The 17,681-nt window shown below is 37.4% G+C and overlaps 3 protein-coding genes across 3 annotated transcripts; 1 reads left to right on the top strand and 2 right to left on the bottom strand.

The window, feature by feature from the left end:
• LOC120281390 (tetratricopeptide repeat protein 1) lies at positions 1–3,052 on the top strand. The gene is made up of 5 exons (XM_039288233.1): positions 1–277; positions 379–558; positions 2,106–2,232; positions 2,331–2,444; positions 2,613–3,052. Exons 1-5 carry the CDS (start codon positions 134–136, stop codon positions 2,726–2,728), a joined length of 681 nt encoding a protein of 226 aa, XP_039144167.1. The 5' UTR covers positions 1–133; the 3' UTR covers positions 2,729–3,052.
• Positions 3,053–3,701: 649 nt separating this feature from the next.
• Positions 3,702–9,383, bottom strand: LOC120280115 (far upstream element-binding protein 1-like). The gene is made up of 7 exons (XM_039286851.1): positions 9,027–9,383; positions 8,608–8,729; positions 8,333–8,518; positions 8,156–8,251; positions 7,997–8,068; positions 7,379–7,495; positions 3,702–5,080 (listed from the first exon to the last, which is right to left on the bottom strand). The coding sequence occupies exons 1-7, from the start codon at positions 9,328–9,330 to the stop codon at positions 3,932–3,934; spliced, it is 2,046 nt and encodes a 681-aa protein (XP_039142785.1). The 5' UTR covers positions 9,331–9,383; the 3' UTR covers positions 3,702–3,931.
• Positions 9,384–9,631: 248 nt separating this feature from the next.
• On the bottom strand, positions 9,632–16,870 carry LOC120280960 (far upstream element-binding protein 2-like). The gene is made up of 7 exons (XM_039287924.1): positions 16,515–16,870; positions 15,631–15,752; positions 15,340–15,525; positions 15,144–15,239; positions 14,987–15,058; positions 14,180–14,296; positions 9,632–10,968 (listed from the first exon to the last, which is right to left on the bottom strand). Exons 1-7 carry the CDS (start codon positions 16,822–16,824, stop codon positions 9,844–9,846), a joined length of 2,028 nt encoding a protein of 675 aa, XP_039143858.1. The 5' UTR covers positions 16,825–16,870; the 3' UTR covers positions 9,632–9,843.
• Positions 16,871–17,681: the final 811 nt, after the last annotated feature.

Raw genomic sequence — 17,681 nt, 5'->3', positions numbered from 1 at the left:
TTGTTGTTCTCGAAGTCTCTTCAAAACCCATCAGCCAACAAAACTCCTCCTTTTTTTCTTTCAATTCCTGTTGCTTGGAAACCCTAGTTTCTTGAAATCGAACCAAGATCATTCCTTTTTGATTTGGAAAGAAATGGTTTTGATCGAGCAGGAACCCGATGATGCCAATGAACAATCTCGGAGCAGTCCGTCAACGGGAGCTGCCGCCGTTCCTGATGCCGATTCTAGCGATGAGGAACCCTTCGAGGATGCCCTAAACGAAGAGCAATTGCTGGAGGTCTGATCACGGTTTCCCTTGTTTTGTTTCTTGTAGGGTTTGTTCATGCATGGAAAATAATTGAAAATCTTGTTATGTTTGGATTGTTTCTTTGGTGGTAGAAAGCTCGGAATCAAGTAAATGATGCTAAGATTGAAGGGAATAGGCTGTTTGGGAGTGATCAGTATGAGGATGCATTGTCAAAATATGAACTTGCGTTACAACTTGCTTCGGAAGGGCCTGATTCTGAAGAAATTCGTTCTATGTGCCATGCTAATCGTGCCATATGTTTCCTGAAATTGGTAAAGATTCTTTTTTGCTGTCTAAATTTTGTGAATCATATTGTTCTTTTAAATGTATAATCCTTTTTGGAAGTGCTTAATTCTGATGACTGATAACGGATTTTTCTTGGAAAACGATATTTATATTGTACAATGCCCTAGTTTCATCACTTGAATAAGTCTTGAACCATATTATGCATGATGTCGAGGTTATCATATTGGTTAGGTTTTATGTGTTGTTGGTGCAAAATGAGAATTCAATTACCAGGGAATTGCACGTTTTTAATTTGATTTGTCTATTTGTATTTGAGTTTTGGTCTGGTTTGTGTTAATTTTGGGATTGAACTGCAGATTTGTAATTCGACCTCACTAGATTTTTACTCAAGTTATGGTTTCTCTCTTGTTTCTATGGTGACTAAAACCAAATTTGTGCAGAGGAAGCATGTATACTGAACCTCCAGCGCATATATACATTCATGAATTCATATTTCATACCTTTCATTCGAGACCTCTAGACCCAATTAACGTGTAGAGAAATGCTCCCAACATTTAGGTATATTATTTTTGTTTTAACATACAAACACAAGTATATGCCAATGTTCCATACACTACTGTCTATTCATTTACGTAGTAAATGAGATAATACTGTGTCACTGTTGATGTCATTGTTTAAAGTGAAGTGCTATAAGTATAGTTGAATTTTATAGAGTCTCACAAGTGAGAGCTTGTATGAATTTAATTATTTACAGCCTCTGCAAATGTGACTATTGCTTCATCTTAGCTGTTTTGATGTTGTTTGTCTTCATCATACTGGTTAGGTTACCTGCTGCATTTGTTAAGCAATTAAAATTGTGTATTTCATGCAAATCATCATGAATTATTTTAGTCTTTCTTGTAACTGTACTTAATTCTTCTGACCTCTCATATTTCTTCTGTATTTTCCCATCTAAAAAATGCTGCTTCTCTTATTATTAAAGAGTACCAGGGGTGAGGCATATTAAGTTCACTCTGTTAGCATGGTTGCTCACATTCTATGGTCATTAATGGCCATTATTGATACCATTCTGTTGTCTTTTGTATAAGAGTACAAGCGATCCATTTTGCGGTAAATCCTTATGGAGCTTTATCATCAGAAATTTGTTTACTTAGTCTTCAGTCTTCCTTGATACATTGATTGATTAACATTTCAAATATGCACATTATTTTGGGAAATCTAGATTAGTAGTGTCTCCTCCTTTTATTTATGATTACCATGGGCTAACCTGTTAACTTTTGCGATTGATACTGAAATTTTAAGTTTCGCATTATTTAAATCGGATAGCTTATGAAAGCCACTAGATACGCTCTGATTTTACATCTTCTTTCTGGGGGAAAACTTCTCTATGAGTTTGTTGTTCCTGTTATCTTCATATCTGTTTTACTTCTCTTCCATGATGATTTGATAACTGGAATTGAAAAACATAGAAGAACCACTTTCATATTATTCCTTGAAGCACTCAGTTCTGTAAAGTTTGATAGCCAATCAAATGGTTTGCTTGTCCTAATATTCCGTTTGTTCTCTTTTTAAGCAAAAATATGATGATACAATCAAAGAGTGTACTAAGGCACTGGAGCTGAATCCTTCTTATGTAAAAGCGTTACTTAGAAGAGCGGAGGCACATGAAAAGCTAGATCACTTAGAAGAGGCTATTGCTGGTATCTCTCAGTAGCATAATTCCAGAGCCTAACACTGCTTTATTAGTATCTTCTCTTTTTGAAATCTGCGATGCCTAAGCTATGACATTTTCTTGAAGATATGAAAAAAATCATGGAACTGGACCCTTCGAATGACCAGGCTAGAAGGACGATACAAAGATTAGAGCCAATACTTGCTGAGAAAAGAGAAAAGATGAAGGAAGAGATGATTGGTGATCTCACTCTCTTTTTTCCTATTGTAATTGTCATAGAAGATCATCTTGATTTCAATATGTTGTGATGTGAAAAAGGGGAAAATCTAAAATCACCATCGCAATTTTTACTGCTTTTCAGTTTTCTTTTACCAAATATTATAACGTTAGTTTCTTGACTGGTTGCAGGAAAATTAAAGGAGATGGGAAATTCCGTGTTGGGTCGATTTGGGATGAGTGTCGACAACTTCAAAGCTGTGAAAGATCCTAACACAGGTTCATACTCCATCTCTTTTCAGCGGTAGTCATCTTCAAGTCTAGCAAGAAGCAGAATAAATATTATGTCCTTAAGTGATGCATGCTGGGAAAATTATATAATGTTTGGCTGATATCATATTTTTTGAGTCAGCAGACATTGTCAGCTATATATATGTATCACACAAAGTTGGGTTTTGGTTTGAAGTTGCTTGGTTGGTGACCCGGTTCCAAATATAGCATGGTTTTTCGTATGTTAATTCATATTGCTCAAATGATTCGTGGAATCTTATTTCTTTGTTTGTTTTTTGTTTTTTGTTTTAATATTATTCAGCTTTGCTGATTAATGTTTGATTTACTTTACTCTCAAGTGATATCCAGGTCTCATGTTCTCTCTTAACATATTCTGAATCTTGGCTTGAGCTAGGCTTGAGGAATGAGAGGTGTTGGTGAATCAAATGTTTTACAAGTTTAATTATTTTCTAAATTAATTAAATCTTTGAATGAAGAAATTGCTTTAAATTTAAAACACAGATTTCTTGGTTGTTGCTTTTGTGTATTGTTATGGCAGTTTCAATGGCATATATGTTTGAAACTCAAATTCTACTAGAAATAGTTATTCAAAATTAATTTAAATTAAGATTATTATGAAAATTAATTTTATATTTAAATTAAGTTAATATTTGAATTATTCACTTAACTGTAAATTCATGTTACATATTATCACTAATTCACTGCAATTGCGTTACAGTTGTATTCTCATTCATCTGTAAATTCTTGAATAATAACTTACCTACTGCTCATTTATTTTCCTTAACAAAGGATTCAGATCAAATTTAATTACCACAAATTTCAATAAGGCAAGACCAATAACAGCTTATATTAACCAGCAAAAGATTTACCAGATAAATAGGAGCTTTTTTGGTTTTCATGGTCAGCATCACAGTAAATTACAGACATACAAACCAGCAGCATAGTAACTAGTAAAATATTACTTAAGTGTGAAAATCCATACAGATAACGTTGATTCAAGAGTTTTTTTTTAAAAAAAACTTTAGCAGTGCAAAACCATTAACATGTCATGCTGACAAAGGCCACAGGACGAAACCAAGATGGAAGAAGATGCAAATAAACTTAACACAGAGTTCAACTCAATCTATTAACTACAAATTTATAAAAGGCAAGTGCACAACAACTTAAGCTAACCAAGAAAAGAAATAACCGGACATTGTACCATACCATATTAAAAAACCTCAACTCTTTGGGGAAGCTTTGGTAACTCCAGTAGAAGCAGGTTGAGAAGCAGCTGCGACCGCATCATAGGCTCCATGTGTAGCATTTTCACCGGAGTAGGCAGGAGGTTGCGAATATCCACCACTATAGGTATCACCATATGGCTGCTGACCATAAGGTTGTTGGCCCTGAGGTGGTGCACCATATGCCTGTTGTTGACCATAACCGGTCTGATAACCTGAAGCCGGAGCTTGAGGGTGGACAGATTCTTGAGAATAACCAGCTTGTGTTGGTGGTAGTTGACCATATCCTCCTGGTTGCACTGTGCCACTATTGTAGCTTCCTTGTGCAGTCTGCGGCTGTTGACCTTGGCCGTAAATTGGTTGAGAAGGGAGCCTCTGGCCCTGGCCATACCCGGAGGGTCCATATCCACTCTGTGAAGTCTGGCTTGCATATCCTCCTGCTTGAGAAGTAGGAGGTGGCATGCCATATCCGGTTTGTTGAGCAGCATAGCCCTGTGAACTCCGTGGGGTTGAAGATTGCTGGACTGGAGGCACTTGTCGTGCTGGAGGAGCATGGGCAGCTCCACCTTGGCTGCCATAGCTGGCAGCAGAGCGATCTGAAGCTGCATTAGGAGGTCCTCCATAACCATGTGTGGAACCATACCCTTGTTGATCATAGCCGGTCTGTGCTGAGGGAGCCTGGTAACCACCAGAATAGCTGTCCTGCCCATGGCTTGACTGTTGCCCTGCAGCAGCTGATTGTGGGTAAGCATCGCTGTATGACCCTTGAGAGTTGTAGCTACCAGTTGGTGGCTGCCCGTAGTTATAACTGCTGTTATTGTCAGCAGGGGCAGAAGAGTTCCCAACAGACTGCTGCTGATTGTAATAATCATAGCCACTTCCTGGTGTAGTTTGTTGAGATGGTGGATTAGAAGATTGGTCCCAACTGGTAGAGTATCCACCTGATGTAGGGGCGGATGGATAGCCACCATAAGCAGATTGGGACATGTTATACTGAGGAGGCTGCCCTGGGTATGTTCCGGGCTGCATGTAACCATAACCAGGCTGTTGCATCGGAGGTGGCCCTGGTGGACCCCAGCTTGTTGGAGGTCGGGGAGCACCATATTGTGGAGGATAACCACCCATGGATGGATTCCTGACACGGTTCTGCATAAATTTGTTACATGTGAGATGGTGTGATATAAAGTCGATGCTAAGACATAAGAAGTGTGATCAGAAAAGTAGGAACAACAGTGAAGGCAAAATCTCACACAAACATTTATTGTTGAATCCAGGGAATTTAAGCATTCAGTTAAAATGGATTGAATCATCCACTTACCACACAAGAGAGTAACTTGTAAAGCTTACACTGGTAGATGCCCGTCCTCTTGCCACTCCAAAACAATTTGGATTTTGGAGTAACAGAAAGTTGCAATAGGCTAGCCAGAGACTTGAGAACAAAACTATATCCAATACCATGGTAAACATGATTTTATATTTTTCCTAGACAGCTATCACAATTCATCTTGCATTCTCATTTAAAAACAGACATACCAAGAAGCGGACCACCAGTAAATGAACATAAGATAATACATATGATCCAGATCATTGCTGGTCTAATATAAAGCAAAGAAATAAGCGAACAAAGAAAATATCAAAGCCTACAAAGATCAACTAAAAGATCCAACAAGGTAGTGTAACTTCAGGGTGAAAAACCAACAATAGATAAATGTGCTAGTCAATTAATCCATTTTAGCAAGTTTACCATGATTGCGCCAAAGTGATGTTCAGTCACGGTGCAGGAGACAGGTCAGACTTCTGCTGGTTGCAAGGGAAATAAGAAAGAAAGGATTTGTATAATCCATGAAGTTACCAAAGAGAGTGTGCAACCTAATAAAGCCATAATGTTCCCAATGTTTTTATTAACAGAAAGTTGAGGGTGTTCCACTTCCATCATAAAGGCAGCAAGCCAAACACTTCATTCACTAAGGCATACATTACCATGTATTGAGCAAGGTAATGGCATGCAAATTGCTAACTTACAAGTGTATTCCCTAACTTTACAAGATATATGACTAGTAACATAAAACTAAAAGATTATTTGAGCTGGAGATGTTTACAACCAAATAAAAGGTGAAGTAAAGCATTTGAAGATAACTTCAGGGGCATATAAATATGAACAAAGTCTAAAATAGGGCTAATAATTGAGGAAACACTATCAATACCAACAATGTTACAAACATCATCATGTTCATCAGACAACTATATATATCTGAATGTTAGTCATCAGAACACTACTTCAAAAATAGCAAGTGATCCTCAAGTTTCCAATATCAGCATTAAGTCATAGCATTCATAATATAATAAGTTCATAAATAAATCATCATAAGGATAGAAATCATCAATTTATCCCCTTCCAATAGCAGCTCGAATAGTGCTTCTTCAGACTGTCACAAATGAGACCCAGAACACTTGTACAATATAAGGATTTCAATCTTCATTTATCCTTCAGGGAGCAACTAAATGGTGATTTCCTAAATATACCAAATGCTCACCTAAAAATATCACATGAAAGACATATACTTTTGTACCACCATAAAGCATTAAGTCATCTCATTCATAAGAAAATAAAATTCTCATGGACAGTGAAAAGTGACAACATATTTACCTCTGTACGACCATAAGCAAACATCAAGATAGAAAATCCATATGAAGTAGAAACCAATTGATGGAATTAATACAGCAGCTGCTATAGCTATGTTATAACAGAATAAAGGATATCTATTTAAAATCTTATTTAACATCTCTGGCAGGTTACTTAAAATAATCAACTAACAATCAGAAGAAGTGGAGATTTAAGACCATACCAGAATTATGTTAGAAAAACCAACAAAGCCCTTGACTATATAAACCACATCGTGTTGGTCCACCTACACAAGCTCTAAAATAGCTCAAGAAAAACAAGTTCAGATGATACATATATAAATCATTAACCAATCTTCCCAGAACTATAATAATAGTTTCTTAGCACTTGCAACCATGATGCCTAACATGACTAACCTGGTTGCGCCAATTAAGCTCTGATGTCATGACCTGAAAGCCATACAAATTCCACAAACTAAAAGAGTACATTTAAGCAATAAGGGTTGTGATCTTCTAGATGCTAAATTAGAACAAACCAATATAGTTTACCTGCTAAAGCATCCTAGTCATGTCTGAAACAACAAAAGAAAGAACAACAATTGATTGAACAACCAAATAAATGACGCTATCCACATAATACACAACTATTGGTGCCCCACAAATAAAATAGAATGCATTGCATGATTGAAGGCATACGATTCGCTGAGGTAAAACACATTCAACCATAACGGCATTGAGTAATAGTTTGGCTATAATCAGCAGATAATATAACCTTGTAATAACCAAAAGTGAATATAGATAACTACACACCCACATACATACCTCACTTGTGACCTCATCTACTAACTGCTTGGCTGCTTCAATCTGCTCTTTTGTACCATCTATATGCAGATTTCTCTCAGTTGTTGTATCACCAGGTGGCAAATGCAATGGTATCAACTGAGACGTAAATAACAATTCAAAAAAAAAAAAAACATATGGTATTGCAAGAAGCAATGGAAGAGAAACATTCTATAAAAATACAATTTCAGCTAATAATTTAAAGAAATGCTGGAGATCATAAGCCAGGCAACACAATATTTTAATTTGCATCAAGGACATAAAGAGAGCTATAAGCCATAGTATACATGACCATGTAACCAAAATTTGCATAAGTATAATTGCCAGTTAGTGGGGGCATGCATAGCTCAAGTCTTAAAACCTTCTATCAATCTTGGCAGGCCAAGCAACCTGAAAGATGGTTGTGCGACTCTAACCATTGCTCAAATTCACCAAAAGTTTTCATTTTCTAATGTTGCTAACGATGATGAGAATAATCTCGCGATGAAAATTGTGAATTTTAACTTAGCATATGCAATCAGAATAAAACAAATACTGATGAAAAATGATATTTAAAATTTTAAATTAAGAGTGAAAAAATATGAGCTAGAAAACACCCACCTGTATACGAGCTCCAGATTTAGCTTGCATGCTCTTTATTGTCTCACCGCCTTTACCAATAATCAAACCAACCTTAAAAGATACAAAGAATTCTGATTAGAGTAGGAACAGAGGATTAAAAAGGATGGCTAGAAGAGTGCATCAGCGGTTCAAATTTACCTTGTTGTTGGGAACTTTCATGGTAAAATGCTCAACACCAACTTGAGGACCTCCATATTTCCGAGAAGAAACCATAACAGAACCCCCAGCTTCAGCCTATCCCACATCATGCCATAAAGATATGCATACATATACATAATGGAAAATAAAACCAAAATGACAAACAACACAGAGTACCTCGGCAAGAACTTCTTTGATTAGCTGCTCAGCCTTGCTAATTTGTTCAGCAGTGCCCATGAGCTCTACATTTCTGCTTTGTGAATGAGGATCAGAATCAGCATCCCTTGTTACTTGAATCCTGGCTCCTGATTGAAGTTGAAGATATTTGATTGTTTCCCCACCTTTACCAATGATTACACCAACCTAAAAAATAACAGAGCAAGTATGTCATGAGCATAAAGGAAAGAGCTGCTAAAACAAGTGGTTATGCTGTTGTGATCAGCTGGTGTTACCCTTCCATTCGGAATCTCAATCTTTTTGCTGGAACCCTGGAAGCCATAAGAAGAAAATGATGAAGGGGTAGTCGCCCCACCTAGAGTGTGCATTGGTTGGCTCAATGGCTTTTGCAGATGATCTGGAGCATAACAAAAAAAAAACCATGAGGACGTTGGTGAGAAACATTACCTTCTTCTCACCAGAAATTACTGACCTAATTTACAGCAAATAAGAAGATAAAAATCAATGGAGATCAATAGCATAAATCATAGAATTTGAATAAAAAACATTGATCATGCGTTAACTAATTACAGTAAGAACAATAAGCTTGTAGGTAAATGACAAGCAACAAAATCCAAAAAGCTAGTATCACAACATCACCAGATCTCAAGATTAAATAAACCATCCTCCGAATTAAGATAAGAGAAGCACATACCAGTAGACCCATAGCCAAAACCTCTGTCGCTGGATTCATCCCCAGCAGCAGTGCCGTTGTCGACCCTAGGACGTTTGGCCTCCGCCTCGGTTAAGAGCTTAGCTGCTATCTCCTGAGCACGCTGCTTGGCGAGCTGGATCCCGTCAGGAGGTGGAGGGACGCTGTTGTAGGATGGTGCTGGCTGGGCGTCAGCGGTGGGAGAGGAGAAACCCGAGGGCCGGCGAGCAGGCCATGGCGCAGGGGGGGAATCGTCGAGCTTGCGCTTGTTGTCCGACCGCGGCACGAACGAGGGTTCGTCCGCCATGTTAATCGATAGAGAGCTGGAAAAGGGTTTTCTAAAACCCTAAAAACTAGAGAGACAATGGAAAAGCGAATCTGGGGATATTTATAGCGGCTGGATATACTAGGCTAGTGCTAATCTGGACCGTTGACACTTTTTCCAAGCAAAATTAAAGAAAATATTGTAAAAAGGAAATTGTAAAAAACGAAAAATAAATAAATATTATAAATAATGTCACCGTTTAATATATATATATATATATATATATATATATATAATATTGATAAGATCACAAGATGGACACACCACCTAAGAGAAGGGAATATGAAAATAAACCAAGCAGTAGTGACATCATATCGTCTTAAAAGATCACATAATAACAAAGCTTTAGTAGCTAGAATTAAGCTCTCCAGGGAGTTGCACATAAAAATAAAGAAAGACAAGATGAAAAGCATGACAATTCTAGAAGGCAACAAACGTCAAAACTGAAAGATTTAAAATAAAGAGCTAAGCATGGCTGGACTAGTCTAGGGAAAATTAACTCTTTGGGGAAGCTTTGGCAGTTCCAGTAGAGGCAGTCTGGGCAGCAGCAGGGGCATCATAGGCACCAGTAGCAGTGGTTTCACTAGAGAATGCTGGAGGCTGGGCATACCCACCACCACTATAGGTATCACCATATGACTGTTGAGCATAAGGTGGTTGGCTCTGGGGTGGTGCACCATATGACGGGGGCTGACCATAACCTCGATGGTGAGACTCTTGAGCATAACCGGCTTGTGCTGGTGGCACTTGGCTGTATCCTGGTTGAACCATGCCGGTGCTGTAGCCAGCTTGCGCAGACTGTGGCTGTTGGCCTTGGGGGTAAGCGGGTGGCCTTGGACCCTGCCCATAGCTTGGCTGTGTCATAGATCCTGATTGCGCATATCCACTCTGCAGGGTCTGGCTTGCATATCCTGGCTGAGAAGTTGGTGGTGGCACGCCATATCCAGTTTGTTGAGAGGCGTAGCCCTGTGAACTCTGTGGGGCTGAGGATTGCTGGACTGGCGGTGCTTGTTGAGCTGGAGGAGCATGAGCAGTTCCTCCTTGGGTGCCATATGTTGAAGCTGAGCCATCAGAGGTCGGGTTAGGAGGTCCTCCATAACCAGGGGCGGAAGCATACCCTTGTTGATCATAGCCAGTCTGTGCCGGGGGAGCTTGGTAACCAGCAGAATAGCTGTCCTGCCCATGGCTTGACTGTTGCCCTGCAGCAGCTGATTGTGGGTAAGCATCGCTGTATGATCCTTGAGAGTTGTAGCCGCCAGTTGGTGGCTGCCCGTAGTTATAACTGCTGTTATTGTCAGCAGGGGCAGAAGAGTTCCCAACAGACTGCTGCTGATTGTAATAATCATAGCCACCTCCTGCTGTAGCTTGTTGAGAAGGTGGATTAGAGGATTGGTCCCAACCAGTAGAGTATCCGCCTGATGAAGGTGCGGGTGGATAGCCACCATAAGCAGATTGGGGCATGTTATACTGAGGAGGCTGCCCTGGGTATGTTCCTGGCTGCATGTAACCATAACCAGGCTGTTGCATGGGAGGTGGCCCAGGTGGGCCCCAGCTTGTTGGAGGTCGGGGAGCGCCATATTGTGGAGGATAACCTCCCATAGATGGATTCCTGGCACGATTCTGCATAGAATTGGTAGAAGTATAAGATAGTTGAAAAGCAAATATATAACAGGCGTAATGAAGGATGACCAGAAGTTAAGCTATATAGCAGGATAAAGAACAGCAACCTAGGGAACATAGACAGAAATAGCCATTGTGACATCCAATTACTTTAAGCATTCATTGATAAAAAGGAAATGACACACTTACCACACAAGAGAGGACTGGTTAAGCTTACATTTGCAGATGCCCGTCCTCTCTCCACTCCAAAACTATATGGAGTAATAGAAAGCCGCAATAGGCTAGACAAAGACTATGAAACAGATCCACATACAAGACCATGGTAAACATATCTCTATATTTGGCCTATACAAAGTATATCTCAATTCATATAGCATTATCATGTCATGTGTCTTCAGCAGAAAGATGGCCTAATTTTAAAAGGCAGGCTACCAGTAAGTGAGCACAAGATAACATCCATACAGAGGCACATGATTAATCCAATCACTCACTAATCTAAGGCAGGGACAGCAAAAACAAAAAGGGAGAACGTAATCATGTTTAAAGAGAGCATCTAAAAACTCCCAGATATAATAATGGATGCTGCGAACAAACTTCAATTAATTAAATATGATAGGAATATGCTATTCTCATGACAAACAAGGCTGAGGCCATCATGCCCACTGGGGCCAAATATGTTCTGGAGATTGATGATGATGAGATTGACCATTCCAACTAGAAGTAAAACAAGGAGGAAGAGATATGTACAATTCTGGAGACACTAAAGAAATATTATACAAATAACGCTTGTAAAACATATCAGAAGACTATGCATCATTTATCCTTGATGATAACCAGTCACAAAAAGCTCAAAGATCATCCCATTAACTATTTAGAATGGAATTTATAAATTTGTTGCTCAAGCTAGATGCAAACTTTGAAAAACATGCAATAAACAGCAATTCAAAGATATTGTCCAAAGATAGAAGCAGCTTAGAAGTTCAAAACGTGATATTATCACAGACATGAAGTCCTATCAGCACCAACAATGATAAAAAACCAAGTCATGTCTATTGGATAAATAGAAAAATTCAAATATCTTTGGTCAATGTTAGATAATCTCAGATAACCACATCAGCATAAAATCATAAATATTCTGAGTTAATCACAAGCATAAGTGCCAAAGGGAAGCATTGTTCAAAAGACTCAAAAATTGTTCTACAACATTGGCTAGTACAGAAAGGAGATGTGGATAAGAAAACAAGCCAGATATTACCAATATCTCTGGCATAAATCATGAAATCGTAGCTAAATTACAATCATGACCATGATTGATAACATATATTTCTTGAGAAGCAGCTAGATTAAAGTTATCTAAAAATCACTGAACATGAAACCTCAAGATTATCTACAAGAAAGATTGGCATTCTTCCAATAACTTGTTCTTCTTCAGGATTACATTACAAGGGTGGTTTCCAAAAATCTTTTTTTGCCTGGTAGCACTAACCATAAAATATAACACATTCGACAACATTAGAATATGGAAGAATTCTCAAACCTTCACAGGACAAGAAATCCTTTCAATATGCAGCTGAATGCAAATTAATGGTCATCGAATAACATCCATACACACATTTTTTAAAGAGACAAATAGCTGAAATTGAAGGAAAAAGAAAATGCCAAAAGAAGATATTCAATGAAGATAAAGGGCTAAGAAAACCGATCAAAATATGAGCCACATTACAATCAAATTAATCTCAGAGTATCATCATAGATGGAAATTGAAAATATGACCACAATATGATCAGGCATTACAAGCCGCCCCCCACCCAAAATATCATGGTGATATACTTCTTTACTAGCATTTAAGCTTAAATATAACTACTACCCGATAATTAACAAAGATTTAAATGAATGACTAATAACACAAAATTGGAAATTTCTAACTTTAAAAATATCCTCATCTCTTCGAATCTAAATCTCGATAGTGCTGCATGACAAGCATATAGTGCGATGACATAATAAAATGCTCAAGAAATATAAAGGCAGCCTATGCAAGATTTAGAACATATTAAAAAAAAACAAATAAATAAAGACCAAATTCTACAGATGAGCCAACAAGTTACACAGTCAGCAAAGAATTGTCGCAAGGAATATAAGAAAGTGCAAAGCATTTTCATTTTGATTGACCAATATATTAGTTAGAATAAGCAAACAAAATGGTCTGATCACTTGTGGTTCAAAAGGAATCAGCAGTCCAAAAAAAAGATAAACACAAATAGAATCAGTTGATTGAAAATGTAATCTGCATAAACAATCACTAAGATGCTGGCAAAAATAGTTGCTATGACTAAAGGTTGACAAGGGTCATTATAAGTATTTGTAAACAATATTAAAAAAATTTTATTTGGATGGTTAACCATGATAAAGGCATAAAAAGCAAATCCAAGGGACAGGAAGATTTCAGGCCTGAAAATGTCATGGACAATGGAAGACAAGAAAGCATCTACTTCCAAACCATCAGGAAGCAAATAATAAGATAAAAATTGCACATAAACTAGAAACCAGATGATGGAATCAAACTAATCGCCATAATATAAATGTTATATACATATAATTCTTCATTAAGCATCAATCTTTGCAGGCATCTCCAAACAATTAACCTGCAATCATCATAAGGGGAGGTTCAAGACCATACCAGCACCAAGACAAGACCAACAAAGGCCTTGAAATATCAAGCACATCGTGTTGGTCCACCTACACAAGCTCTAAAATAGTTGCTCAACAAGAATAAGATCAGATCATAAATATCAACAAGACAACAACCAATATTCCTAGCATCTTAATAGTAGTTTCTGAACACCTGCAACTACAACTGCCTAGTATGACTAACCTGGATTTGCCAATTATGCTCTGAAGTCATATCCTGAAACCATACAGAATCCACAAACTAAAAAGGCCATGTGAGCAACAAGAGTGTAATCCTCAAGGCATTAATTAGTATGAAACTGTAGAGTTTTCTTGCTAACACATTCCATCCATATCTGGAAGAACAAGGAGGGAAACAACAAATGCACAATATATATATATATATATATATATATATTCCAGCTAGATGATCATCATGATAAGCAGTGCAACACAAAAAACCTCAAAACCACAAGATGGTTTTCGCTACAAGCAATGGGTAACATAGCATAACCAGTGCAGAAACTTGAGTGCAAGTACATACCTCACTTATGATTTCATTGACTAATTGTTTTGCTATTTCAATCTGTTCTGGAGTGCCATCAACATGTAGATTTCTTTCTGTTGATGAATCACCAGGTGGCAAATGCAAAGGTATCAACTGCAAAAGGAAATAACAATCCCATATGTTAATGATATCACACATCATTCTATATAATGATTTGTACAATCAGAAAATCTCAATGCAGACAACAGACAGTATTTTTCAGTAAATAGCATGAAAGGCACCAGATAGAAAAATGCCAGGAACACACACACGTATATATGCATATATGTACATGTCTCTGTATGAACTTAACAAGTAACAACTAAATTGTGCACAAAAATTAGAGCATAATTACAGATAGCGCTGTCCAAAAATGAAAAATGGCCAATCTATCAGTGTTAAAATATTTATAGCAAAGAAATCAAAACATTCAAATTGAGCAAAAACATCACCACACACTATAAAGCCAAGCATCTGTCCTGTGTTTTAGCATGTCATAAATTTGTTAAGCAAATATGCTGATCTAAATATTTACAAGCATCACTGTTAATTAAGCAGGGGTGCACATAGCTCTAGACACCAGAGCAGGTCAAGCACATAAGAGGATGCCTGTGACAATATCACTCATATTGACCAATTAATGTTTGTTTGTTTAACGTAAATAATGTCAAACAAATCATGACCGTTGGTGAAATTGATGGAGAAAACTTGTAGCATATCATCCACAATCACAGTAAACAGAACAGGGATACCCAATAATATTTATAACACCCACAAAGGATGAAAATTTAAATAAGCACCAACCTGAATACGAGCTCCAGATTTGGTTTGCATATTCTTTATTGTCTCCCCACCTTTACCAATGATTAGGCCAACCTAAAAAGGAATAAATCCATATCCAAGTGACTGCATCCTTAACAAAAGAACAGGACTCTAATAATAAGTGCATTCTCAATTTTACCTTGTTGTTAGGAACTTTCATAGAAAAATGTTCAACACCAGCTTGAGAGCCTCCGTATTTTCGAGCAGAAACTGTACCAGAACCACCAGCATCAGCCTGCCACAAATGGTACCATCAAGAAATAAATACTAGTGTAAGGTAAGAACTTAAAAATGGCAATTAACAATGATTCAAATTTACAAAATCATTATAGTACCTCAGCAATGACTTCCTTAATTAGCTGTTCAGCCTTGCTGATTTGCTCAGCAGTACCCATGAGCTCCACATTTCTGAACTGTGCACCAGGATCAGCATCCGCATCCCTAGTTACTTGAATTCGGGCTCCTGATTGAACTTGAAGATATTTGATCGTTTCTCCACCCTTGCCAATGATCACACCAACCTAAATGTTACAAAGTAAGTGTATTCAGTATATTAAAAAAAAAATGCAGAGAAGCAATTAGCTACTAAAACTGCCACTATAAAAGTCTAATAGGGTAGACATTACTCTTCCATTTGGAATCTCAATCTTTTTGCCGGAACCCTGATAGCCATATGAAGAAAATGGTGCTGGAGAAGAGAAACCAACTTGTGAGGGCAATTGCTGACCCATAGACTTTTGGAAATGATCTGAAACAAAAGTATCATGGACACTAGATAAGGTAATTCTTGATCAGATGTTAGATAAATGTCAAGAAATTTTTGATTCATAGTAAATAATGATAAATTGATGACCCAAACAAAAACTGCTCCATATAGATATATGATGATATCAAGACATGTCTTAAGGAGAGCTAATGGCAAAGTCATAGGAAACAAATTCTTGAGATCAACCTCATTTCAGTTGCAAGATAAGAAGATCCACAAGCAAATGGCAAAGTCAGGAATGCGTACCATATTAGTGCAAAACAACTATGGCAACTAATATTGAAAGATCAAGCATACACCTAGGAGAGATTAACCTCATGACTATAACAAATCAAATGTTCTATTTCATTGCACAAATATGAAAGTAGGCGAGCACACAAAGGTTTATACTTCTCCTTTGTACAAAGATACAAGGCTTATCATCCAATTACCCAAACACGTTAGAAAAACAAACCACAAAGTTAAATAATTAATGTTATCATCAGATACACCTGAAATTGGGGGGAAAATCACTCTGCCGCAACGACGAAGATAACAAGCCTAAGGTTAGACAATGATCACAAAAACAAACCAAAAGATAAAAGAAATCGAACAGCTATTTAATTTATGAAACATCACTTGGATCATGAGCGTACTAATGGATGATCGAAAATGTAATAAACCCTAATAACCATAAGAAGCCATTGCCAGATCTCAACATCAAATCAAACCAATCAGACAAATCCAAGAGGAAAGAGAACAAACCAGACGGCCCAGAGCCGAATCCCTTATCGCTAGATTCATCCCCGCTAGAGACGCCGTTGTCGACCTTCGGGCGCTTCGCCCCGGCCTCGCTGAATATCTTAGCCGCAATTTCTTGGGCCCGCTGTTTCGCGAGCTGGATCCCGTCAGGCGGAGGCGGGACGCTGTTATAGGACGCCGCCGCCCCCGACTGGCCGTCCACAAGGGGCGAGGAGAAGCCCGACTGCCGGCGAGCAGGCCATGGCGGTGGAGGAGAGTCATCCAGCCTCCGCTTGTTGTCATGCCGAGGAGCGTACGCCGATTCATCCGCCATTGGAGCTCTGGAGAACAAGAAAAGGGGGTTTCCGAAAACCCTAGGATTGGAAAAGAAGCAACGAAAATTAGGGTTATTTATAGTGTACGTTCACCGAATGCTTATCAGGCGCCAGTCAATCTCAACCGTTGATCACTTGCTAATATTAAAAATAAAAAATTAAGGGAATTAGTCACGAATTTTGATAAGTAAATCAATAAATTATGCTTTTTCTTGAATAAATTAAAATTTAAAATAATTTATTTGATAAATAAATAAATTATTGTCGCACAACCAACTACATTGCTCAAAAAGACTTCATCAAGGTCAATGTTTTTATTTAATTTTGGTGGCCAAAATAAACATTAGATATAGTTGGCCTTCACAGTCAACCATCTCTCAAAATCCATATTTATTTCTAAATCTAAAAATATAAAAAAAAATAAGCGAAATTACCTATTATACTCACTTATCTATTTTCATAGCTTTATATATAAAATGTGAGCAAGTCCAATATATATACACATGAGCAGTGCTATTCATCCCAAAATAGTGTTTCGTATACTATTTCAAAATAAATAGCATTATTTGATATATATATATATATATAACTATTTATCATTTAAGGATGTCTTTGAATTTTAAATTTAAAGATATTTATAATAGTCGTTAAATTTTAATCCAATAACTATGATTAATTTATAAACAATATTATACAATGTTACACAGCATTATGTACAATAATTTATATAGTATTTTTATGAATAATAGCCATTAAATCATTATCTAATACCCGTAAATAAACATCCCAAATGAACATTTTAAACAATATCCCTAGTTACAAATCCAAAATTTATTTAACATTAAAAAATAAAAAA

Source organism: Dioscorea cayenensis, chromosome 17 (assembly GCF_009730915.1).
Source record: "Dioscorea cayenensis subsp. rotundata cultivar TDr96_F1 chromosome 17, TDr96_F1_v2_PseudoChromosome.rev07_lg8_w22 25.fasta, whole genome shotgun sequence".
NCBI lineage: Eukaryota > Viridiplantae > Streptophyta > Magnoliopsida > Dioscoreales > Dioscoreaceae > Dioscorea > Dioscorea cayenensis.
The sequence above is the reverse complement of the archived record's forward strand: the minus strand, read 5'-3'. Positions and strand labels throughout refer to the sequence as shown.

Coding starts and splice junctions, on each gene's coding strand:
- LOC120280115 (XM_039286851.1), bottom strand. CDS start 9,330: ATGGCGGACGAACCCTCGTTCGTGCCGCGGTCGGACAACAAGCGCAAG. Junction 8,252..8,332: donor TCAAAGAAGTTCTTGCCGAG/GTACTCTGTGTT, acceptor GATGTGGGATAG/GCTGAAGCTGGGGGTTCTGT. Junction 8,069..8,155: donor TGAAAGTTCCCAACAACAAG/GTAAATTTGAAC, acceptor GTATCTTTTAAG/GTTGGTTTGATTATTGGTAA.
- LOC120280960 (XM_039287924.1), bottom strand. CDS start 16,824: ATGGCGGATGAATCGGCGTACGCTCCTCGGCATGACAACAAGCGGAGG. Junction 15,753..16,514: donor ATTCGGCTCTGGGCCGTCTG/GTTTGTTCTCTT, acceptor CTTTTGTTTCAG/ATCATTTCCAAAAGTCTATG. Junction 15,240..15,339: donor TTAAGGAAGTCATTGCTGAG/GTACTATAATGA, acceptor CATTTGTGGCAG/GCTGATGCTGGTGGTTCTGG.
- LOC120281390 (XM_039288233.1), top strand. CDS start 134: ATGGTTTTGATCGAGCAGGAACCCGATGATGCCAATGAACAATCTCGG. Junction 2,233..2,330: donor CTTAGAAGAGGCTATTGCTG/GTATCTCTCAGT, acceptor ATTTTCTTGAAG/ATATGAAAAAAATCATGGAA. Junction 2,445..2,612: donor GATGAAGGAAGAGATGATTG/GTGATCTCACTC, acceptor GACTGGTTGCAG/GAAAATTAAAGGAGATGGGA.